At 43.8% G+C, this 26428-nt stretch overlaps 1 protein-coding gene across 1 annotated transcript in view; it reads right to left on the reverse strand.

The window, feature by feature from the left end:
• Positions 1–2272: 2272 nt before the first annotated feature.
• The window catches only part of ZNF438 (zinc finger protein 438), a 58802-nt gene continuing 34646 nt past the window's right edge, over positions 2273–26428 (reverse strand). Inside the window, 3 exon segments of the mRNA XM_075922644.1 lie at positions 2273–5836; positions 14417–15755; positions 15758–16255. Of these exon segments, the coding sequence (XP_075778759.1) occupies positions 5227–5836; positions 14417–15755; positions 15758–16255 (2447 nt within the window). The 3' untranslated portion in view covers positions 2273–5226.

Here is a 26428-nt window from a genome sequence, read left to right on the forward strand (position 1 = left end):
CTGGCCCCCATTAACCATGCCCCGATCCCCATTAGCCCCGTTAACCAGGCCTCTGGAGGTAACACACTCAGGGCAAGATGGACACATGACCAGAAGTAAAAGGTGTCCTGTCACCCCTCTCGAAGGACTTTTCCCACCATTCTCCTACCAACAGGGATTAGTTTGGCACCTACCAAACTCCCCTCATGCAACTATCCTGCAATTGCATTAACCCAATGTGTGTGACATTAACTTGGGGGCAGAGAGGCTGGGGGAAGTGTTCTCTCTAAGGCTATGTCGACACTTGCGGCGTCTTGTGCCAGTACAGCCGTTCTTGTTCAAGAATCCACAGAGCAGCCACACTGTCCATCTGCTCAAGGAAATTTACAGTATGGCATGGTAAGAGAGAGCATCTTGTGCAAGAGCTACGCTCTTTTCTAACAGGTGTAAGCTCTCTTGTGCAAGAGGGCAGTGTGGATGCTCAGCAGGGATTTCTTGCGCAAGAAACCCCTATGGCTAAAATGGCCATTGGAGCTTTCTGGCTCAAGGGAGCGTCCATACTGCCATAGATGCTCTTGCACAAAAGCATAGCTCACACCTGGCAGTATGAATGTGTTCTTGTGCAAGACTTCTTGCACAAGAACCCTTGCGCAAGATGTTCTTGCACAAGAAGCCGCCAATGTAGACATAGCCTAAGAATTTCCTCTCATAAGCAGAATGGATTTTGTGTTGTGCAACAGTACTAAATTCATGTGGCTTGTTTGGATGTGCCACTGTGGCACCCAAGTTATTAATAAATATTTTATAAACCTTTACCTTCTCTGTGCTGCCATGTCTCCTCCCCTGCTCCATCAGCTCCTCTGGTGCCTGCTGCCCCCCCAACTCCTCACCCTCTTCTGCTGTCCTGACTCCTGCCCTTCTCACTACCCTAAGTCCTCCTGTGACCTGCCCCTCTCCACCAGCCCTTCTCTCCCCCCTATGCCCACTCCTCCAGTAGCCCCACTCTGATCATGTAAGCTATCCCTTCTCATTCCCTCTTCTAACACCTCCCTCTACACACCTGCTCTGCCTCTCTCCTCTGGTGCTGGTCCCTCCCCTGCAGGTATCTGCCCTTCTGCTTCACCCCAGAATCCCCTGGCACCTGCACCTTCCCTTAGCCCTGCACCCTCATGGTGCCTCCCCTTTCTCTTACTGCCCCGCCCCCTTTTTCCCTGATGCCCACCCGCTCACCACTCTCTGCCCCGTTCCCCTCCTGCCCTGCTGTGTCCTCACACAACTTGCTCCATTCCCACATTTCTCATGCCCACCCCTTCTTTAAAGCCTTCTCCCAGCACCTCCCTCTTCCCCCCTCTAGCCTTCAAAGCCCTTCCCCTCTCTTCTCCTCTCCCAGCATCACCCTGTCCCCCTTCCCACTGACACCTCCCCTCCTGCCCTTTTCCTCATTGTCTGCACTTGGTCCCCTGGCATTGTCTCTCCTCCACCCTGTCTCTTGGTGCCTTCCTCCCCTCCCCTCCCCCTCCGCACAAGCCCCTTCCTTTCCCATCCTCTCCCCTAGTTTTCCCCCTCCCCTACCTTCTGCCTTCCATTTTGTGGGGCCAGAGTCTGCGCTTGGGCCCCAGACTCCAAACCTGGAGCTGCTAGGCAACGCCGCGCCGAGCACTTTTAAATTCCCAGGCTGTGACATCAGGTACAGGCATCCTCCCCGCCCACCTGAGAATGCCGCGCATGGCAGCAGCAGCAGCCAGCAAGGGGGAGCTGCACGGAGAGCCGTGCATGGCAGGGACAGGATGGGGCTATGGGGGACACTCTGGGGGCGAGGTGGGAGGATGCGCGGGAGGGACGGTGGGGGGGGGGGGGTACGGAGCGGTGCAGGACCCGCTCCAGGTAGAGCCAGGGGATAGACCCAGCTCCAAATATTGCTGGAGCAGGGCCCTGGCTCTGAATAGTAACTCGTCGCCCATGGTGCCCGGCACACTTCCAGGTTCAGGGCATGGGGCCCCTTTAGGCATGGGGTCCGATTCAGGGGAATGGGTTTAATCGGCCTAAGGCCGGCCCTGCCATCAGCCTAGGGAGGACCAGTCTGAGGTTCCATTGAGGGATGGAATCCTTGATGGGAGTAAAGTGCCTTTCAAAGTTTTTCAGCAACTGAGCTGACATCTCATGCAGAAACACTGATTTGCCCTGAATAAGGGAATAGACAGAGATGGCTGCTAGATGAACCTTAACAGAAAAAAGGGTTGAGCCTTGATTTTTTTTTAAAGCAGGTATTCCAGGATGAACTTGACAAGTAAACCTTGTTATTACATTTTAATCTTTATGCATGATAAACACAAACCAAAGTTTTACAGGTTTGATAATGGCAAATTCAACATTAGTTAATTTAGAATTACAAATGTCCTTCCAAAACAAATTGATTTAGGTGGATGTCTTCTAGAAATATAATAAACTACACAGTTATGCCTAAATAAGCTGGTGATTCTCAAACATCAGCACCAAATGCACAAAGTTAGAGCTTAAATCTGCTCTTCTAAATTCCTGCTCATCCTTCTTATGACACTTTGCTCAAAAAGTGCAATGAATGGTAGATAAAATAAGCATCTAACAAGGCACAGCAGAAGCTCTGCTGGAGCTAAACAGCAGAGATCTAAATTCTAATAAATAAATGAGGTTTAGCATTTATTGTCAGCAACCATGTCAAGCAGCCCATAGGAAACTATAGTAGAGCGGCTGGAAAAGGGCAAGGGTTTGCAAATCAGATAAGGCAATGGAACTCATCCAGCTTTGATTATTTATGTTGTGCTGATGAAGGAACAATCTTCCATTTGAGGAACATCTTTAAAGTTGAACCATGAGGTGGAAAGAGTTTTAGAAAGGAACCCTCCTCCCCCAAAGTACCAAAATTACAGCTACATAAATGATGTTCATTTCAACAATTTTAAAAATGTACAAATTTTAAAAATCTACAAAATGAGATGTTAGCATGTCCAAATTTGAGGTAAACAGCAAACTGTATTCATGACAATCAATTGTTTGGCCATAAATATGCTCTATTAAATGCTGCTGTAAATAGGTTTCCACATGTTGCTTCCAAATATCATCATATTGAATACAAATTTAAACCAAAATCAAACCAAAGTATGTATCTGTATGTAATAATGAACTATATTCAGTGAAAACGTAACTCAGGACAGAATACTTGTTAGTATAAATATGCTATACTAAATGAAACATACTCCTTGTTTAAAAAGAAACACACAACTTTAAAACGATCCCTTTCAACATGTTCTGCACATGCTACTCAGAGAGAGACCATATACATATGCTCGAATCAGAAAATGAACAGCTTTTATATCTCCAAGCATTAGAGATCAAAACAAGCCAGCAGAATATAAAATAAATAGTATATTTCAGAACTAGTTTGGCATATTAAAATAGTATCTTTTTGCTAAAAGTTGAAGTAATGAAACAACCAAACACATGAATCAATAGTAATTTGGAGGCAAGTTGTTGAATTCTACACATATTTTTTCCCCTTTCTGAAACAACTGAAGTTTCTGTGAGATTTTTCCTTTTTGTTTTCTATTTTATTTGGCTCCAATCTCCTACTTAAACAGTAAACAGCATTATAGGATAAGGAATTTCATTTAAAAATGATCAGATTATCACATTTTTACTGATGTTACAGAATACACCGAAAAATTATGTAAGATATTCCAGGATCCCATTATGAGAATGCACCAATTTTTAGGCCCTATCTTCCTATTTTCCATTATCAAGCTAAAGTCTTGGACATTTCAGAGTTTTAGCAATGTAATATATGCTTACCTTATATTTTCTAAGGCTAATTCTTCCAGAACTTTACTACCACAGATACAGATTGACAGATAGGTGAAATGGAGCAAGCAAAGGGATAAAAGGAGCACCATCATTTTTCCACGTGTCATATTATCTCCTACAAGCATTTTTAGACAACACAGAGTTCAGTGCCTAAGTGATCTACACTTGTATCCCCAAAAGAGTCTAGATGTACCAAAGATTTAGCTCATAGTAGCATACACAGAATTGCTTAGCTTGTGTCCTGTTTGGCTGGCCAAACTGTATTTGGTCACAACAGAGTTTAAACTAGGTAAACTAGGCTTTTAAACTTGATTGTTAGTGCAGAAGGAATCAAAGAACTAGCAGTATGTTTATCTTAAAAAACAAAATCATTCTGATTGTAAAGAAAGCTTAAGTTATGTAAACTTATAAAGAAATCCATAGGAACTCCTTGGAGTTAATGAATACTTTTTTTGTGTGGTTTTCTATTATCCCATCATACAACTGTGCTCCACACTTATTATCATAAAAAAGCACACACATTACATCTTAACATGTACATTAAAATAACCTAGAGAACTCTATGCACATATACGTTTCCATAAAATCTGGAGATACTGTTAAGACTGAAAATTTGACACTCCCAAATCTGGGACTCTCAGGGACCAGAGAGGAGCAGAAGCCAGCTAGGAATCCTGCAGATGCTGGGGAGCCTTAGCTGCGCCAGCAAGGGCTGGTCCTTCAGTGCGTGGGGAATCCAGCCCCAGGGAGAACTGGGAGGGAGCCCCAGTCCTGGCAGGGAATCCCAGCGGCAGTGAGGCCAGCATCATCCAGGAGGAATTCCCAGCCCTAGCCAGAACCCCATCGACAGCTGGGCCAGCAGCACCCGGGGACAATCCCTGGTCCCAGCTGGGAACCCTGGCAGTAGTGGGGCTCATGCAGACTGGATATTCCCAGCCTGAGGAGGCTGACCCTGGAGCCCTAGCATGGGGCCAGCAGCAGAGCAGGGAGCCCAGGCTCCGGGGACACCACTGCCTAGAAAGGAGCCCGACCAGGGAGGTCCAACCTGTATTTTTAATCTGGTTTGTCATACAATACAAGAAGACCATTTGTATACTTCACAAAAGGAACACATCAATGTTGGTGTACAACATAATATAATTTCAGTTCCTCTCTTTTTTCTTTTAATTTCAATCTCTAACATTCTGCCTACTTGTTTCTGTAAAGTTCCGTGTGCGTGTGTGTGCGTACACATATCTTGAAAGGCCTGCAGTGAGAATTAACAGTTTTATATTCAGTAAACAAACCTAAACTGCATGTAAAAACATTGCAAATGATCACCAAATAGAATGAGAGAATTGTAAATTTTTGTGACATTGCTAACCAGACTTGGAAAAGAGAATACTTTTCTAGCTGAATTTTGCTAATGCTTCATTTCTCAGCATTATTAGAAAGTTCAATAACTCCCTGTTTGGAGAATGAATTAAAAATAGTCCAAGGAATAGAAGGGTCTTCACAATTATGATGATTCTGCCAATGACTGAAAAGCTCTTCTTTTCTTCTAAATATCAGCTTGCATAAAATGCAGTTATGACTAGGTTGACCCCAAATTTGAATTTTTTTATTTTGTATGGCGCAGCCAATATTTTGCAACTCCCTTCCTGGTTCATTGTTACTTGACTGAATAACCTCGCTTTCAGTTAATACATCAAAATTATTTTGATTGAGATATATTTGCTTTTTCAGTTTTGGAAAAGCATAATACTCTTCCTCGCAAATGACATGTTTGGCTGGTTTTTGTCTCTCTTTGCGCTTCTTCCAGAAATGAGCTGCATCTCTGACTGGTTCTTCCTGCGCTACCTTTCCTCCCTGTAGAATTCCCTTTTTGATTTTTCCTTGGATTTCCTCTCCATGAAAACATAACAAATGCAACTTCATCTCAGCAAAAGACTGTGCAGCAAACTGACATCTGCCACATTTGATCTGAAATTTGACTTCTGCTTGACTCTGAAATAAATCTTCAAAACTGCATATATTTCCCCTAAAATAGGAAGAAAAAAGAGATATGTAAGCTATTGTTACCTACCAGCTCCATGTTCTTGGGGAATCAGGGCATAATATTAGCCTCTCTGACTCATAAAAGACACCCCCCCCCCGCCAAGTCTATACTTGACCCAAAGCCAATCAGAAGAAAGGCAAGCCCAATATCTACAGTGGATCACCCATGGGGACATCACTCAAAGAAGAAGAAAGACGTACAAAAAACAATTAAAAGACAGGTGAAGACACACCTAAGCCCTTTCAGAAACTCTCATAGCCTCATTTGCATCAAAGATAGGACTGAAAGGCGTATCCATTAGTATACAGAATGTAGAAAAGAAAGTCCATGGCAGGAATCACACTGAACTTTGGGACCCAAAAAGCAGGAAAGTATTGCCTGATGGGAAATCTCTGCTCCAGATGCCAATGAAATCATGCCTGCACTCTCACAGCTCAGCAGTTACCAGTCCAATTCTAACAAATAAGCCCTCTATTGCTATCTGAAATATTGAAAGCTTCCTGTCTGCATTGTGAACTCCTTTGAAGAAACATTTCCCATAGTTATGAATGAGAAGTTCTTATTGTCTAGCCTGAATAAAACAACTTTGGTATACTCTCTTAAATCATCAGTTTACCCACAAACAAATAGAGTGTTCTGCTTTGAACCACTGTTCTTTTTTTATAAAAATTTCCTGCCCAAGCTTGAGTAAAGTGTTCTGATGCCTAGAGCTAAATTCTACATAATTTCTATTGGGACTTCATCTTCTACTGACTAATTGTTCTGGTGGCTCTCTTCAGCTGGTCTCCAACACTCTGGACCCTCAACTACCATCACTGCCTGGGAACCACAATCGACTTAAGCTTCATGGAGTGGTGAGAGTCATCTTGTTCTCTCTAGGTATAGCTAGTCTCCTGACCCTGCCTTCTGTGATTAGTTGTGGTTTGTTGGCCCTAACTTTTGTAATTAGATTTACGTTAAATTTAATATTGTAACTGTTTTGTTCGTTTCGTTCCTCTTGTATGGTTACTACCTGGAAATAAAAAACTTTCACAGTAAAGTTGGCTGCTTTTCTCTCTCTCACCCACTTGCCCATCCCTTGGGGGTGTTGTTTTTAGCTTCACTCTGCAGTACCTTTAGCTTGTACCGAAGCTAAAGACCCCCGTACCACGCAAAATTCTTTGGGTTTGGTCATCAAGTGGGATACTAGCAGAACAGCAGTGGTGTAAAACCGGGGATAGGGACATGTTGAACCTGGGGACCTATGAGGGTGGCAGCTTAAAATGCTGTTTAGCCCAGTCCAATAAGTCCAAGGGCACATGAGGATCATAGCTTGGCATTGCTGTCCAACACAGCCTACTGAGTCCATGGACATAAGGGGTCAGTTTGAGAGTGTTCCTTAACCAGTCCTCTCAGACATGCTCTATTAGTGTATGTGTGTGGTCTAGGGTAGGAAGAACCCAACCTTGGGGAACCTAAGTCCTGCAAAATAACTAATGGGAGGGAGGGAATTGGTAGAAGAGAGAAGTAGAGTTTTGTACGAGAACACAAATGACATAATCAGCATATTGATAGCATTATCAACCCCACCTCCAGTCAAAAGAATAACCCAAATAAATGAGCATAAAGTATGGCAAATCTGGAATCACTACTTCAGTAATTGCCATTAGAGTTAGAATGGAATTTTCTAATCTTCTAAACGCTAAGAGGTGGAAAAGGAGGAATTTATGGAAAATTATATTTACTTTATTAAAACCAGGCATTTTTACTGCAATTAATATCTGATTTATAAGGACCGAGAAAAAATAGAGAGATAAAATAGTAGGCAGTATGGTATGAAAAAAACAAATGATATAAAATACTAAAATCGAAACTGCCCACCAAATAATTTTCTCCAAAATCAGGTTTTGTAAAAATAAAACTTTTATCAACCCCAAGAAGAATTTCAATGAAATGTTATAATACAACAAAAATAATCTCCCTGTCATATTTTGGTAAGCTAAATACTCCAATACTGTGAAAATGACTCAACATTGACTTTCAAAAGAGAAATTCATGAGTCAATTTTCATTTACTGACAAGAGAAAAATCCAAATTCTTTTTTAAAAGGCAGATACAGGAAGGCCTTGATTAGGGGCCTTTCCAGGCTGGCTGCAGAAGAAGGCCCCTCGTGGCGGGCCTGGCGAGGCTGGAGCAGTGCACCACAGTCAGGGACACTTCCTACCTGCAATGTGCCCAGCCCAGTGCGCTGTGGGCAAGGGTGCTTCAGCCCTGCTGGAGCAGTCCCGCCCATCGCAGGGTCCCCCCCAATCCCATTTAAGTGGTTAATTAATTAAATGTATCATTTAACCAGTTAACTGATTAAACAGGATTTTACATCCCTAATTTGAATAAAGTTTTCAACAGGGCTCCACAGAACACTTACCCATAGCAGATAAAGAAATATGGATTAGATGGAACTACTACAATGATACAAAATTGACTAAAAATTCAAACTAACAGAGTAATTATAAATAATTCATCATAAGCCGGCCAGTGAAAATAAATGAGTTACTGCATAGTCCATTTGGGTCCAATGCTATTAACATTTTAATTAACATTTCAGAGGATGGAACAGTGAACTCACTAATCAAACTCACAATGATGCAAAGGAGAGACGGGTCAAATTATAAAATAGTATAGTAGTGGCACAGCAGAGAAACATTAATTTAAACTTTATTTTAATAAATGCAAATCATAGTAATACAACTAAAAACTCAGTATCTGATCATGGAAAAGATTAATTCACCACAAGTTCATGATGTAGGAGCAAGAACATTTTCTATTTTATATACTAGATAGTAGAAAGCATTAATCAAATGCATAAATAGGGACCAAGCAGCATTACCTCTGAGAAAGAACAGGGTAACAATGCATAACATAGTAACCAAACTACAAGTGAACAATGAAACATCATTTGGTATCTTGAAATAATGTGATGAATGTCATTCTTTTGAAAAATAAAATAGGAAAATTATATACGAGAACAAGGCTATAAAAATAAATATCAGGGAACACGTTTTAAGAGTCAGAAGTCAAGGAACATAATAAAAAAACAGCTCCACTAGCAGTTGTGGTATTATTTTAACAGAAAATATTCAGGACTAGACTAGACACCAGTCTGTCAATGACAATTTAGGATTAATAAATCCTGATGGACTGTAGGAGGAAAAGGATAGATGGGATGACTGCCTAGAGGTCTCTAATAAGGATGTTAAGGACTAGTTGATTCTCCCATCTTGCTGCCTCTATCAGGCAGAGGCAGCAAAGGGGCGGGGGAGGGGAAGAAAAGGGAGTTACTCACCTCGTGCAGTAACGAGTGTTCTTCGAGATGTGTGTTCCCGTGGGTGTTCCACTCTAGGTGAAGGGTCGCCCTGAGCCACAGATCAGAACTTTGCAAAGCAGTTTCCCCCCGTTGAGCCGCGCATGCTCAGAAGGCGTCTTGAGCCCTTCCCACCCTCTGCAGCACGCGGCTCAACCCCCTCCCTTTCAGTTTCTCGTCTCCGCCCGAGTAATTTAGATTCCGTGCAGAGGGGAGGAAGGGAGGGTCGTGGAGCACCCACGGGGACACACATCTCGAAGAACACTCGTTACTGCACGAGGTGAATAACAATCAAGGTATGGAACGCTGCTATTGCGGAAAGATGGACTCTTAAGAAAGAGATTGACAGTCCTGATACTTTAAGGTCTAGAATGTAGTCCAGGATCATATTTAGTGGGGAAAAACGGGGTTCTACTTTGGTTCGTTGGCACCAGTGAGAGAATCGTGTCCATTTTTGCAGGTAAGTTTTTCGAGTGGACTTGCTGGGAACAGTGATTTTCTATCTCTGAGAACCTGAGAGCAGCCAAGCCTGAAGATGTAGGGTATGGAGCTGTGAGTGTAGTATCGTGCCATTGCTCTGAGATATCAGGTCTACACAGTTTGGTAGTAGATAAGGAGGGTGAACCGCTAGCTTGTGCAGGTACGGGTACCAAGTTTGGTGGGGCCACGACGAGGCTATCAGGATGACTAGGGCTCTGTCTCTGCAGATCTTGCGTAGGATTCTTGGGATGAGCGGTATGGGGGGGAAGGCATAGTGTAGGGGGGCTGTCCATTTGATTAGAAAGGCATCCCCCAGGGAATGTCTGCTAAGTCCTGAGCATGAGCAGAACTGGGGGCAACTTGGCATTCTGGGTAGACGCAAAGAGGTCTATAGATGGCCATCCCCATCGGTGGAAAATTGAGTTTGCGACTTCTGTGTGTAACTCCCACTCGTGATCCAAGGTGAAGTTGTGGCTGAGTGAATCTACTCTGGTGTTGTTCACCCCGGGGAGGTAGGATGCTATCAGGGTGACATGGTTGCGGATGCAAGAGTTCCACTGGCGAATAGCTTCCACGCAGAGGGAGCGGGAGCGGGCTCTGCCCTGCCTGTTTATGTAGAACATTTTGCAGATGTTGTCCGTTAGGATGCGGACTGTCTGATTGGCGATGTTGGAAGCGAAGTGTGCACAGACATTCCTTACTGCCCGCAGTTCGAGGAGGTTGATGTGTAGTCGTGCCTCGGATGGGGACCACCTTCCCTGAACCCCTTGATCGTTCATATGTGCTCCCCAGCCAAGGAGGGAAGCATCTGTGGTAATCTGTATAGTGGGTTCGATTTGTTGGAATGGAACACCTGCCAGGAGGTTGTTCGGTACCGTCCACCATGTAAGGATGCAAGAACGTTTGGTGGAATAGTCACTGTCTTGTTGAGGGAGTGTCGTGACGGTATGTACACAATTGCTATCCAGAGTTGGAAGCATCAAAAATGCAGACGAGCGTGGTGGACAATATAGGTGGTGGAAGCCATTTGTCCCATTAGTTGGAGACAAGTAAGTACTGTAGTGGTAGGAGTTGTAAACATCGCACTTATAATTTCTTGTATAGTTATGAAATGTTGTCAAGGTAGGTATGCTCGAGCTGTGATTGAGTCCAGGCATGCCCCAATGAACTCTATATCTTGAACTGGGTGAAGTGTTGATTTGCTTTCGTTGACTAGAAGACCTAGACGATTGAGGAGGGATGTGGTCGTACTTATCATGGAGGCGGTTTCGTCCTGTGTCGAGCCCTTTAAAAGGCAGTCGTCTAGGTAGGGGAATATAATGACCTTGTGTCGTCTGAGGTACGCAGCAACAACTGCTAGTACCTTTGAAAATACTCTCGGAGCTGACGAGAGGCCGAAGGGGAGAACATTGTATTGAAAATGATCTGGGCCGAGCGTAAAGCGTAGATAGCGTCTGTGGGCAGGATGGATAGTTACATGGAAATACGCATCTTGCAGGTCGAGGGCTGCGAACCAGTCCCCTTGATCTAGCGCAGGAATGATTGTTGTAAGTGTGACCATTTTGAAACGTTGTTTCCTGAGAAACGTGTTCAGTTTGCGGAGGTCTAATATGGGCCTCCAGCCTCCCGTTTTTTTCTCAATCAAGAAATAGTTCGAGTAAAATCCTTTCCCGTGAAACTCTACTGGTACTCTTTCTATGGCTCCGATTGAAAGGAGTCGATCGATCTCTTGTGTTAGTAGAGTTTCATGAGAGGGGTCCCTGAAAAGGGACGGGGTAGGGGGAAGGGTAGGTGGGGTAGTGGTAAATGGGATGGTGTAGCCAACTCGAATTATGTCTAGAATCCAGTGGTCCGATGTTATAGATTCCCATTGTGGAAGGAACGGCCATAAACGGTGGGTAAAAAGATGGCCCTGTTGCATTGTTGCTAGATTGTGAGGGAGGTATTGCAGACCCTTGACCACATCTTCAAATTTGTTGCTTAGAGGACTGAGCAGTTGGTGGGCGGCCCTGATTAGGGCGCCTCCTCTGAGGTCGTTGTCTTGGCCTAGTGTCTTCATACGGTCTCTGTGGTCGGTTGTATTGCCCATATCTGTAGCGATTGTATGTGTTATATGGGGTGTATCGCCTGCGTTTGAAAGGCGGTGTGTACATGCCCAATGTACGAAGAGTGGTTTTCATATTCTTACTGTTGTGTAGCATTTCGTCTGTAGAAGCTGCAAATAATTTTTGCTTATTGAATGGTAAGTCTTCTACTTTGGGCTGAAGTTCTCGGGGAACTCCAGATGACTGTAGCCAGGAAGTTCTGTGCATGACTACCGCTATAGCTGTAGTCCTGGCTGCGGTGTCAGCAACGTCCATTGCTGTTTGGAAAGCGGTGCGAGCGATCGTATGGCCTTCGTGGACTATCGCTTTCAAGATAGACCTTTTGGATTCAGGGAGATGTGGTATCAGTTCTCCCAGCTTCGAATAATTATCAAAATCATGATTCGCTAAGAGGGCAGAATAATTTGATATTCTTAGTTGTAGGGTAGAAGAGGAGTATATCTTCTTGCCAAAGAAGTCTAGCTTTTTATGGTCCTTGTCCATATTGCCATTTTTGTATTGCAGCAACTTCGCTCTTTGCTGTGCCGATTCAACAACTAAGGAGTTGGCTTGTGGATGTGTAAACAGGAAATCATTGTCTTTTGGTGGAACGAAGTATTTTCTGTCAATCTTTTTATTAGTCAGCTGGATGGATGCGGGTGTCTTCCACAGATCCTCAGATGTTTCCATGATTGCCTCGTCAATTGGCAGGGCAATCTTACTGTGCAATGTAGGATGCAGGTTCTTTAACAAGTGATGTTGTTTCTTTTGCACTTCTTGGAGGGAGACATGCTGACTTGTCGCTACTCGCTTGAATAGTTCTTGAAACTGTTTGAGGTCGTCAATCGCTACTGTATCTGATGGTATAACTGCCTCGTCCTGTTGGGCACTTAGGTCGTCAGGGTGTGTGATGTTTATTGATTGAATATTGGATTCATTGTCTGAAATTCGTTCCTCCTCCTTCTCCTCTGTGTCTGTTGCCGGAGGTAGGGGCTGTAGATGAGGCAGGCTCCTTCGAGATGGTGTGGAGTGGGCTGAGGACCGGCGTCTGTATGGGTCCCAATGATCCCAGGGCCCCCATTGGGGTGGGTAGGGTGGGGCTGGGTAAGACCAATAAGGGTGCCATGGGCTTTGTTGTGGTCCAGCCCTATGATAGTATGAGCGAGACCCCCTTGGTGACGTGTGTCGTGAAGAATATGTTGTGTGTCGGTCATCATCCTGTAAGGGAGCGTCTTGCAAGGACATTGCAGACATAGATCTGGGAGGGGAATGCCTTGCCAAGGATCTCCCAGGTGAGCAGTCAGTGGGAGGCAGGCATGAATGCTGCTGCCTGCTGTGAGTGTCAGACGCTGTGTTAGAGTGGTCTGTAGCAGACTCATGAGGGTGCCTCTCGCTGTCTGCTGCCGGCACCGGTGTTGAGATCTGGTTTACAGTTGCAGCCGGTGCCGGCTGTGTATGAGGTTTCTTTTGGTGCGGTGCCAAGGGTTTGAGCGGCATCGTCCCTTTAAGCTGTTCCGGAGTTTTCCGCGGTGCTGGGGCTTGAAGTGGCGCCAGGGCTTGCAGCGGCACCGCGGTCTGAAGCAGCGCCAACTTTTCTTTCCGCCCCGGGTGGTTAGCGCGTTCCTGGGACGGCTTGGAGGCAGTGCACACCGGTCCCGGTGCCCAACGGGAGGATCTTCCCTCTGCTTTGTTAGCAGGGGTCCTCGGACTTCCTTGCCCCTTTCCCTGTGTCTTTGGGGAGGAAGATGGTAAGCTAACTAATAGAAATGCAGTCTGAGAGACTGAGAGGGAGCTCCTACTCGCTCCGTCTGCTGACAAGGGCGGTTGAAGAGGAACTGAAAGGGAGGGGGTTGAGAGGGCGCTGCAGAGGGCGGGAAGGACTCGAGATGCCTTCTGAGCATGCGCGGCTCAACAGGGGGGGAAACTACTTTGCAAAGCTCTGATCTGCGGCTCAGGGCGACCCTTCACCTAGAGTGGAGCACCCACGGGGACACTACTCAAAGAAGAAGAGGCGGTACTTCAAAGTGGCAGCACCGCACAGCTGAGCCTGGGATCAGCTGTGCGGTGCTGATGCTTTGAAACAGCAAGGCAGCATTCAAAGGGGCATCGTCACACAGCTGATCCCCAGTGCAGCTGTGCGGTACTGCCCCTTTGAAATGCCAAGGCAGTGTTTTAAAGTGAAAGTGCTGCGTGGAGCCTGGGGTCAGCTGGGGACTCCCAGTTGATCCCGGGTTCTGCATGGCATTTCCACAGAACCCAGGATCAGCTGGGGAGTTCCCCCACTGACCCTGGGCTCCATGAGGGCGCTTTCCTTTGAAATGCAAAAGAGCCCCCACTGGACCTTGTAGATTTCAAAGCTGTCATGTCCACATGCCACCGGGCTGCACGCGGAGTTCCGCATTCCTCCTCCTCCACCTGGGGTTCTTGTACATTTCAAATGAGGAATGCGGAAGTGCCTATCAATTCCATCGACTACTCGACTAGTAAATTAAATGATATTTAACATCCTTAGTCTCTAACAAAATCTGAAAGCAGCTGTGAATCTCATTTTGGAAGAAAAAGGGAAATAAAAATCAAAAGAAAAACTTTTATAATAATAAAAGTCCATATATAGCATTCAAAGAAATAATTTTCTTGTTGCCACTTATATACACTCACCTCTTTGTTTCTTCTGACCCTTTTATATTTATGTTTCTATTCTTTAAAGCATCTTGCAGCTGCTGTTTACTTGTGGAGGGCTCGGTACTGATAATAACTCCGTGTATTTCCTTCAAATGGCCAAAGTATACTTTTGCATGACCAAATACTTTGGCACAAAATTCACAACACACACGTTTCTTGAGTCTACCTTCTTTGTGATGAAGCTTCATGTGAGTGCTTAGGCTCCCTGAATGAACATATGCTTTATTGCATATTTGACAAGTATAAGGCCGTCTATTTGTGTGTGTGTTCATGTGATCCTGAAGATGGTGTTTAAATTGAAAGTTGTGGTTACAAACATGGCACTTATGCCATGGCTTAGGTATAGTAGAAAATTCATTTCTATGTGGATCATTTGGTTTAGCAAAAGTTCCATCACTCTGTTTATAACATAAATATTTATTCGGAAGCGAATCATTTAAGAAAATGTCTTGTTCTATACAGTCAGGAATCTGAGTCTCTATTATAGCTACAGGAGATATCAGTGGAGCTAAAGGCTGCATAACATCTACAGGTTTTGGCCTAATACTACGATATTTTTTCACTGACTCTGTCTTTCTGTCCTTTGGCTCCTGGAGATCAATTTTTACTCTCTCTTTACCCTCTCTAAATTTATTAATGATACACTTTCTTCTTTTGGTGTGAAATGCCAATATATCATCTGGAGTTCTTAGTTTTCTGCCTCTTCTGTTACAGGCTATACCACTCAATTTTTTAAGATTATCAACGTCCAGTTTATTGGCTGGACTGAAGGTATTTTCACAGGTGGCTTGTTTGGACACTTCTGCAAAAGATATAGCTAGTAGTTTATCATAAACTCTGGTAGAAACATTAAAGGTTTTCACCAAGGATGGTATTTTTTTACATTCAGATCTTTGCCCAGAAGTAGATGCAGCCACAGAGTTAGAATTTTGTTTAGATTTATAGACTATTGCATTTTTCATTCTTGAATATGGCAAAATAGGAAGTTTTCCTTTTGGTGAGGACTGAGTCAATTGAGCTACATTGCTTAATACTGCTGGTGACAGTACAGTGACAGAATTTGCAGAATTCACCAGTTTTTCTTTAAGTTTCTCAGACATTATGACTGAGCCTTTGGTGGTTTCAATAGTTGATTTCAGTAGATTTATTTTTACAGAATTACTTGCATTCATTGGGTTGGACAAAGGCTCCTTAATAACAGATGGTCCCAACATACTATCTTCAGCAGTTTTTGTTTTGTTTAGTAAAGGAGATCCAGATGTGTCACAGTTGTTTTCCCTGGGTAAAGTAGCAACAGTAATTTTAGTAGAGCCACTTGTTCAGATAAATCTGTAGCAGAATGAGTTTCAGGAAGATCTCCTGTTGCTGGTATCTTTGACGAAATTTGTGCTATCATAGGAATCTTGTTATATGCACTTGAAGAAGAGGTTTGAATTGTTTTGTCAATCAGCAATTTATTTTTTATAGATTGGTACCTAGGAATAGGTAGTTTGAGATTTTTAGGAATGGGCATGTTTGATTGTTGGATTCGTTGTGCTGCCATTGCAGGAGTAATATGTGGCAAAGCTACAAGAGAAAAAGTTCCCTTGTGACCAGCAACTTGCATTAGAGTATAGTTTTGTATTGGCATTATAAGAGGTTTAGCGCTTGTAGCTGAAATAGGATTAGTTTGTTCAGGATAAGCAGGTGAAAGACAAGACACCACTTCTGATGTTATAACTTTAGGTACCATCTTTGGTGCAATAGTCCTATATTGACTTGTATTCTGAAAACTGTTTCCACTTCTTATTATCCCAGAAGAGGCTTTCTCTTTATCTGAAATAATGAGATAAAACACACAAACATGTAATATAATGTATAACAACTTTTTTAAAGAACTTTACCATAAAAGAACTTGTATAGGATGGATTCCATTTCACAAAATCTTATTAGAAATATCTGCTATGTAAAAAAACCACCACTAGCTTTTGTATAGAACTATTCACTTGTCATAGACAAATGGAAACACTAATAAACTTGAGAAGATTCTAGTAATGTTTTTAGTTATATTCAAGCCCCTTTGTTTTCAGTTTAAACTGATTTGTACTGAAAAATTCCTGGGTTGTACAAAATATTATTCATTTTTTCTGCTTTCACCCTACTTTTGTATCATTCAAACATATAGAGATCACTTGTTTTAATGAGAAAATGAAATACATTGCATGAGATGTATGTATTACAATAATACATTAATCTGTATATGCAAAACTGCCTTTTGAAGTAAGGCTGTGTATTAGTCTAGAACACGGCTACTCAACACGTGGCCCGCTTGTTTACAGCCCATGGTACAGTTTGGATTTACACGGGGCTCAACACATGGCCCACGGGTGGGATCCTTTGAACATGATTGCCACTGAGAACATGCTCCACAACAGCGAGGCATCTCCTAGGCAAGGTGAGCACTTAAAGACACCAGTGGACAGGCTGGCTGGAACAGATGGGTACAGGGTGTCGGTGTTTCTAGCGCCCTGGCAGGTACCGAGAGCGCCGGGACATTGTGGGAAGTGCTGACTGCTTAGCTTGTGGGCAAAGCCTGAAAGGTGCTAACTGGCTCACACTGGCCATGTTTGGGTCTGATGCCATGGATTAAGGCTTAATCTTTGTATTCATGCCCATTAGTGTGAAAGAAGCTATTTGCATATATTTGCATGTATAAGCAACCACACTTAAGTTGCAGCCCTCGGCATGTGCCATGAGTATTATTGTGGCCCCGGGGCTTCCAAAGTTGAGTAGCCCTGGTCTAGAAAATACAATAAATAGGCATGCACACAAGCTCTAAAGTGGGTATACATCTGAACATACTGACGAAGTTCTTGCCTGTCATGTTCACATTCAAGCTGTTAGCAGAAAAATATTTAAAAATTTGACACACTAAAATGGGAAGAAAACAAAAATCTGTATCAGAATACATTTCAGAGCAAGAAAGTATTGAAAAATTAAAAAAACAAAACCAAAAAAAATCCAAAAAACAAAAATAGGAGAAAAGGATGAAGTTGACTATATGCACTTCAAATGGTGTGGCCCAATGATTAAATGTAAATACTTACAGCCTAATAGTGTTAAGTCTACAACAGTAAACTGTTTATTCAAATAAAAAGTTTTATTTAGGCAATAAATATTGATAAATTCCCAGGAAAAAATAAATAAAATAACAAATAAATACAAAAGGCCCTAGCTATACTTAACACCTGCAAACAAAAATGTTAGTTTCTTTTCCTCTGCTCACTAACCCTAAAACATTTTCCACTTCCCATTATTCACTCCCTTCACTTTCAGCACACATCTTCATTGGCCTCTTCTAACACTAGAAAAAATGGTATAAATATTCCAATAACAATACCTCTGCACTGGTATTAGGATTGGTGTACATGCTCGTGTAGATAGGCTCAGGTGTTTTTATTACAGTAGCATGCAAATCTGCTTAGTGCAGTTGCAACTGTTGTGGATTGTGTCTACAATAAGAGTACATTTTTTTTTTAGTTCAAGCACATCTAACTTGAGCATGCCTTTTTACCTGAGTCATGCTATATTACAAATCCTTTTTAACACTTGTGGGATTTTGAGTTATAGACAGAAGTTCACAGATATTTCAAAAATTACTGCTACAAAACATTAAGGTAACAGAATAACGAAGTACCTTATGATTAAAAGCACTGCCACCAAAAACTCATAATCACTCTTATTTCTAATCTTTGAAGTGATGCACACGTTCACTGCATAGCATCAGAATTCCACTTAAAGCTATGGTTGTAGTTCTATGCCCTTTTGGAGCTCCTTTTTTAAAACTATTCCTCAGACTTTTACATTTCTACATGTTTTTTAAATTAAATCACAGACATTTTTTAAGCGATTCAACTCCTTTTTGAAGTGTTAATAGATGAACAAAGAAAAACACACTGATAAAGAACAAAGCAAATATACAACAGAAGAGAGTTAAAATATACAAAAGGTAATGGATATGGACCAGCAGAGGCATACGCCTATTTTTCAGGTGTTATAGGAAAAGACATTAAACATGCATTGCATTACACCATTGCTATTTTCACATCACAGCTAATTTCCTATCAATTAATAAATGTGTCCTCTGACATCTCAAATTAGCACAGCCTGAGATTATTGCATAAAAGTTTCCCTCGCTTTCTAAGGAGGAGGATGAACCACATGTTCCTGCTGGCTGATTTAAGCCACTACCTGTAATAGAATAGTTGTCATCTAGACCACTAGATGCCCAGTTTCTAGAAATGCAATCTGCTCAGGTCCTAAGCCTACCTGAAAGAGAAAGATGTGGAATTAGAAAAATTCAGACTTAAACAGAGGAATTAGTCAAACAGAAAATATAAAAAATTAAGTAATGTTGAAGGCTACAAGACATGTCATAAATGTTCAGAGCGTATTACCATGGAGTTGTTTAGAAGTTTCTGTTATTATATGAACATCATTACAAATCTACAAAAACTAAGTGTACCTTTCTTTTAATACTGTCAACTCTAGCTTTTTATCCTTACTTAGCATATTCTCCACCTATGTTCAGCACCTTACCAATTCACATTACAAATTACATACATTATTTTTTAAAATACATATCATTTTAATCCCCCCCCCAAGTCAGTAATAGAGAGGATTTTTCACTAGAAACCACTGCTTTTTCAGAGCCATTGAGCACAGAATCAAAGTGAAAAATCCCTATTTACTCTTAATTCACAAGCTCTAAACTGTTAATATTATTGGTACTATTCAGGCTTTTTGCTATTTACACACAATTGTTGTTATTTAGATAAGATTTCATGTGAGTTTTGAGAATAAATATAACATGACTATGTGGATTAATGTAATCATTAGTTCAGGCACATAATGTTGAACTATAAGCTAGATTCTGAACTTGAAAGTTAACAATGTAGGTCAACATGCCTGTATTATTTAATTTCAGTGATTAAAGGAGCACTGTATTTTTCTTTTAGAGGGTAGATTCTGTTATTTACTATGTTACCTCCGCCATCGATGGATTGTCAGAGTTCCTACACAATAGATGATTTTTTTAGTTTATTATGGTACAATGTGGCTTCCAATATCCCTTCACATTTGGCTTCCTCTGTGCCCTCCATGTTCTTATTCTAAAGTCCCATTCCATGAAGTTCACATTCTGAGAAGGATGACAACTAGATTTTTGTTGGCAGAGATGCTATAGTTTTATTTAGTTGGTCTCAGATCATTAGAGAGCCAAGGCAGGTAAGACAGTATCTTTTATTGGACAAACATCTATTGTCTTGAGTTTACACTGAGATCTGCCAAATAAGTTCTTTCTCTCTACCTGAATCAAGATGACGTAGCTGAGATAAAAATCTCACTAACTCCTTATGACTAATAATATTCTGAAGAAACCTTATAAAATTAGGTTAAACTTTACTGAATATATGTTTAGCATCTTTGGGCTTCATCGTATTACACATGCAAATATTTACAAACTATTGTGGGATTATATGGAACCTCTTTAGTTGGAAGTCTTTGGAAAGGACTGTAAATATCAGAGCAATGTGAATTTTTAAGATTAAGGGGCTTTCTCTAGGAGTAATGGGCCTATGCTAATATAATTCCTCTTTTTATCAACCCTTTGGAACCTCCCCTGGAGACCGAGAGATCCATTGCATATAGTCTGCTTTAGGGAACTCCTTGATCTGTTTAAAGTATGGACTAAACGTGTCGTGTGAGTGTGCTTGTTCTGAGCTGAAGCTCTGATGAATTTATAATCACAAGGAAGCCCATAAGGTGGGGTACTGAAAAACTGTTCTGGACAGACCCCATGTGAGAGGTGGAAATAATAAAGTTTTTTAAAAAAATTGGTGTGAAAATGTCTTTCCATTCCTTTCTACTGGAAACCGTTTAACAGACTTCAAAGTAGAGGGGAGGAAGGAAGGGTAGTGGAGCATCCATAGGGGGACATCTCAAAGATCCATTGTTACTGCAAAGGGTGAGTAACTTCCTCTTTTCCTTCGAGAGATGTCCCTAGGGTGCTCCACTCAGGTGACTAACTAGAAGTACCCGTCGCTTGTGGTGATTGGTATTGAAGTCAGCTGTGAAAAGAGACAAGGACCGGACTGGCTAAAGTGGTGGTAGGTATACGTCCCTGCTGTAGAGCACCGTGCTGTGCAAAGGTGCGATAGGAAGACCATGTCACTGCTCTACAGATATCTGCGAGGGGTCCATTATACAAGAAAGCAGTTGATATAGTCACCATGCGGGTGGAGTGAGCTGTGATAACCTACGATGGTTACCTCTTATGAATCTGGTAGGAAGTATACATGCAATTAGAAATCCACTTGGAGATACTTTACGTGGAGATGGCTATTCCCTTGTAGGGTCTGGACAAAGAGATGAAGGCTGTTCCCCTTGTAGGGACACAGACAAAGTCTGTGATTTTCTAAATTCCTTGGTCCTATCTATATAGAATGCAAGGGCCCATCTAGTGTCCAAAGTATGCAGTATTGCTTCCCTTGGGGAGCTGTGAGGTTTTGGAAAATAGGTGGAGAAATATATGGGCTCATTGAGATAAAAATCTGATATTTTAGGAAGGAAGTTGAGGTGAGGTCTGAGGATGATTTTATATTTGGTAAAAATAGTATACATCAAATGAGCCATTAGGGCTGAAATTTCGATTACCCTTCTTGCAGAGGATATTGTTACTATAAAGGTTACTTTCATAGCTAGACGTAGTGGGGAGGCAGTAGCTAATGGCTCAAAGGGTTGTGTTGTGAGTGTGCCAAGCATGAGCTTTAAGTCCTAAGGTGGCACTCGTGGGTATGAATTTGGACGTGTGTTTCACAAACCCACTAAGAAGCGCTTTGCGATAGGATGTGCGAATAGTGAGAGGTAGTACACTAGTTCAGGGAATGCTGTGATGGAGGACAGGTGGACGTGAATGGAGATTGAGTGGATAGAAAGGCCAGTGTAACTGAGGTCCATCAGGTATTCCAGCATGGTAGGTACTGGAACAGCGTTTGGTTGCCATTGATGATGATGGTGGCACCACTCTTGAAAACATTTCAATTTGTTTTGATAGGTAAACATTGTGGAGGAGCGCCGACTATTTAGAAGGATCTGCTTCATTCTCTCTGAACAGGTGAGTTCTTCATTTTGGAACCATGAAGAAGCCATGCTGTGAGTTTCAGGGCTCTGAGGTTTGGGTGAAGCATTTTGCCTCGGTGTAGGTGGGGACATATGAGGAGGAGAATTGTGTGAGCAATTGATAGATGGTGCAGGTAGGGAAAAAGAACGGTTACTTACCTGTAACTGTTGTTTTTCGAGATGTGTTGCTCATGTCCATTCAAATCAGGTGTGTGCACCAATTGCACCGCGTCTTCCGGAGCATTTTCCCTAGCGGTACCCATAGTGCTGGCAGGGCGCCCCCTGGAGTGGTGCCGCCATGGCAGAGCATAAGTACCCCTGCCAGAACTCCCTCACCTCAGTTCCTTCTTGCCAGATGCTCCGACGAAGAGGAGGTAGGGGGGAATCGAATGGACATGAGCAACAACCTCAGTTACAGGTAAGTAACCATTCTTTTCTTCTTCGAGTGGTTGTTCATGTCCATTCGAATCAGGTGACTTCCAAGCCAATCCCACTTCACAGGGGAGGGGTCGGAGCACCCAGAAAGAGAAGTCCACGAAAGTTGAACAAACCAAACATATTTATTGAAGTAACAGAATGCAGAGAACCGTATAAAAGTGCAATGTGGTACAGATAAAAACAAACATATTAACAATACAGAACTGAGGACCGCAGAGCCCAGTCCTGCGTCCTCCTTGGCCTGCTGTGTCAGCGCATAGTGCACCATAATGGTATGGACCGATGACCACGTGGCCACCCTGCAGATTTCACAGGGGACGGTCCCGCTGCATATGCGACCGGTGCCGGTCGATCCAGCCGGTGTGGAGAAGACACCCGTGCCAATATGGCAACCGGCGTAGGAGACCTTGACCTCTCCGCCTCAACCGACAATGGAGGGGAGGTAGTGAGGCTAATCAGGTCCTGTGCTGCCTCAAAAGTATCCAGCGTCGAGGGACGATGCGAGGGTAGCTGACCTGGACTGGAAGGTCGTCCCGCTTGCTTATGCCGCACTATGACACTCGAAGACGCCTGCACCGGGGACTCAATGCAACAGTGTAGGCCCGACCTGGACTTCCGGCTTGGAGACCTACCCTGCAAAGTCTTTGGCTTCTTCGGTGCCGGGGAGTGAGAACGGTGCCGAGTCCTCGGTACCGAAGCCCGCGCACAGGACGGAGCATTGTGCGTCGATGCTGGTGCACTGCGCACCGTGGAGTGTCCAGTTGGTGCCGGTTGTAAAGCCGCGTCCATGAGGAGAAGCTTCAACCGGGAGTCCAGCTCCCTTTTCGTGCGTGGCTTGAATGACCTGCAGATCTTACAGGCGTCTGCTAGGTGACCCTCACCCAAACACTTTAAACGGCTATCGTAAGGGTCTCCCTTAGGCATAAACTTGGCACATATTTTGCAAGCCTTAAAGCCTTGCGGCCCTGGCATTCCTCACCCCCGAAGGGGGCGAAGTGAAAACAACGAGCTACCAACTATCTAACTAATTTGAACTGTTTACAACTATCTACAACACTAAGAGAACGGGAACCATTAACTACTGTAACAAAGGCACACGCTCCAACAACCGTCACGGGCGGTAAGAAGGAACTGAGGTGGGGGAGCGCCGGCAGGGGTACTTATACTCCGCTATGGCGGTGCCACTCCAAGGGGTGTCCTGCCGGCGCTCCAGGTACCGCTAGGGAAAACGTTCTGGAAGACGTGGTGCACTCGGTGCGCACACCTGATTCGAATGGACATGAGCAACCACTCGAAGAAGGACTATGGTTGTCTTGGCCAGTAAGACGCTGTTAGAATTACTGTAGCTTGGTCTGTGCAAATCTCGTTGATCACTCTGGAGAGTAAGGAAGTTGGTGGAAAAGCACACAGCAGGGGAGAGGTCCAGGGTATGGTGAAGGCATCTCCTTCCGATCTCTTGCTCCGACCTGCTCCAGAGCAGAAGTGGTGGCATTTGTGGTTGGCTGGTGTCACAAATAAGTCTATGACTGGGAACCTCCATTGTTGGAAGAATGGGAGGATGACGTTGAGGCTGAGTTCCCACTTATGCTGTTCCAAGAAGTGCCTACTCAGGCTGTTCACTGTGATATTCTGTTGGCCTGGTATGTATATTGCGGTTGGAGTTAAGTCATTCCTCAGGCATCAGTTCCAGAACCAGTCAATGTAAAACTCCACGAGGATTAACGGTAGTTCGGAATAGGAAGCCTAATCCGAACTACCTACTCCGTGCCGCATGTAGCCACGGGCACGGAGTCCGAACTAGCGGGGCTTTAGAAATGGCGGCGCCCGGCAAGATGCAAATGAAGCCCGGGAAATTCAAATCCCAGGCTTCATTTGCAACTTCGGTTGCCTACATTAACCACCCTAGTTCGAACTGGGGTGGTTGTGTAGACATACCCTTAGTCTGTGGTATGGAGTCTATCTACATCTTCTATTAGGCGAAGTGTACATGCCTAAGGTTATGTGTGGTATTGGAGTCCTTCATTGAATGTAGGACTTTGTCTGTCTTCGCAGAGAAAAGTTGGTTCCTGTCAAAGGGGAGGTCTTCTACCTTTGTCTGTAGCTCTCTTGGGACGCTGGAAGACTTAAACCATGAAGCCAGCTCTACGCATGACTATTGCAGTCACTATAGACCTGGTAGCTATGTCGATTATGTCCATAGACGCCTGAAGGGCTGTTCGTGCTATTGACTGGCCCTCTTTCATTATGGATTGAAGCTGAGGCCTTTTTTGTTCAGGGAGATCTTGCAGGAGCTCCTATATTCTTGTGTAGTTGGCATGGTCATAGTAAGCCAAGAGAGTGCTGTAATTTGATATTTGCAACTGGAGAGTGGCAGAGGAACAGGCTTTCCTGTCAAAAATATCCAACCGCTTGTGCTCCTTTTCCTAAGGCGTGGCTGGGGCTGTTTAGATCTGTGATGGACAGAGTCCATAACCAATGAATTTGTGTAGGGATGTGAAAATTGAAAATCTATACTTTTAGCTGACAAAATATTTTCTTTAGCGGACAAAATATTTTCTATCTGCTCTTCAGTTAGCAGGAGGAATAAACATTGGTGTTTGCTAGTGTCTCTCTGAATACTCCATGATAGCCTCATTGATCAGCAACACTCTCTTACAGGATGTCGCTGGTTGAAGCATCTTAAGTAGCTTGTGTTGTTTTTCCTGCACCTCTTGTACCACAATGTCCTCTGATTGAGCCACTCGCTTGAATAAGTCCTGAAATCACTTCAGGTTGCAGCAGGTGGAGAGGAAGATGATTGGAAAACTGCCTCGTCTGGAGAAGACAATGACAGGAATCAGTGAGCAACTGTCTGAGTTGGAGTGAAGTAAGTCGTCCTCCTTGTCAGTTGTTTCAGCTTGGGTCATTACAGAAGGCAAGTGTTAAAATGGGAAGAGGAGAAATGAGTAGTTGTGGCTGGAGAATGCGTTGCCATATGTGCTGGTGTGGAAACCAGCATGTCACATGGACAATATCAGTGGGAGGAACGGGGGTGGTATTGGTTCCAGGGTGCCCAATAAAGCCACTGGGGTTGGAAATGTTGCGGAGAGTAAGGCCAAAAGTGATTAAACCATGGAAATTGTGGTGGGTGGTGAGATGGTCGGTACAGAGTGGAATGCCAAGAATTCACTGAGCCTGTTGGGGAAGAATGCTGTGAAGAGAACCTACTGTCTTGTCTGGTGCTATGTACGGTGCCCGGTGCCCATGGTTTAGGAGAGTAAGAGATAGGTTCCAAATCATGTCAGTGCAGGCTGGGGTGATGAATTGTTGGTGGTGAAGGTGCGCTCGGCACCGGTGGAGACAGTGCATGGGGCTGCAGCACTCAGTGTATATGGCGTGTTTTATGGGAAGCCTTCTTTAACTCTGGTGCTGTGGCATGTTTCGGTTCTGGCTGACAGGAACCAGCATGTTCACCTGTTGCCAATGTAAGGGGACTGTTACCCCTTACTAAAACTCTGTGGGAGTTTTTGGTTTGACAGCTCGCAGTATCTGAAGGGGAAGAGTTCATGAGACTGACTGACCCCAGAGGAAAGCAGCCAACACTCCAGCTCAGCCTGATTGACAGGTTGGACAGGCCAGTGAGGAAGGGGAGAGGCCAGGCCCCGTCCTCCCTGTGAGCTGGGATTCTTCTGGCTCTCTCTCTGAACAAACAAGCTGTGTGCAGAAGAGGTCCTGCAAAGACAGAGAGCTAAAAGAGCAGTGCAAGCTGTATGAAGAAGTCCTGCAGCGACAGAACCAGACACAGACAGGCCAGGAGTACAAGCTGTGTGGAGAGACTGTCTTGCAGCAGCAGAGCCAGGCATACACAGCACAGGGAGTGCAGACCCTGTGTTGAGCAGCAGACTGGCAGTGCTCAGAGAGCCAAAAGGAACAGAGAAGCAACACAAAGAGCTGGAACTGGCCAAGCAGCACAGCCTGCAGCTGGATGTGGTGAGCACCTGGGACCAGCAAAGTGTGGGGAAAGGCTCTGGACTGGGAGAGGGGTCTGGCCACTTCGAACTTGAGACTGTGTGGTCACTACCAGAGCTAGCGTGTCCAGCCTGTAGCCCCCCTGCAGCATATCCAGGGCCTCTAAGAAAGAGACTGTGGACTGTCCTTACACTCTGCAAACTGCTGTTTTGATGTCCCTGTGCTACAGAGCAGGACAGTGTGTTGTCATTTAACCATTCTCATTTTTTTCTTATTCTTTTCTCTTTAATCAGTTGTTGTTTAATAAATTGTATTTGCTTTGAACCTTATGAAGTGATCACTGGGCCAAGAAGGCCTGCAGTGTAAAGAGAGCACCTCGGAGTGGGGACACCCTAACTCCTGCCCCTAGTGACTACAAGGTCAGGGATTAAGCCCCAGGAAACC

This window comes from Pelodiscus sinensis, chromosome 2 (assembly GCF_049634645.1).
Source record: "Pelodiscus sinensis isolate JC-2024 chromosome 2, ASM4963464v1, whole genome shotgun sequence".
Classification (NCBI taxonomy): Eukaryota; Metazoa; Chordata; order Testudines; family Trionychidae; genus Pelodiscus; species Pelodiscus sinensis.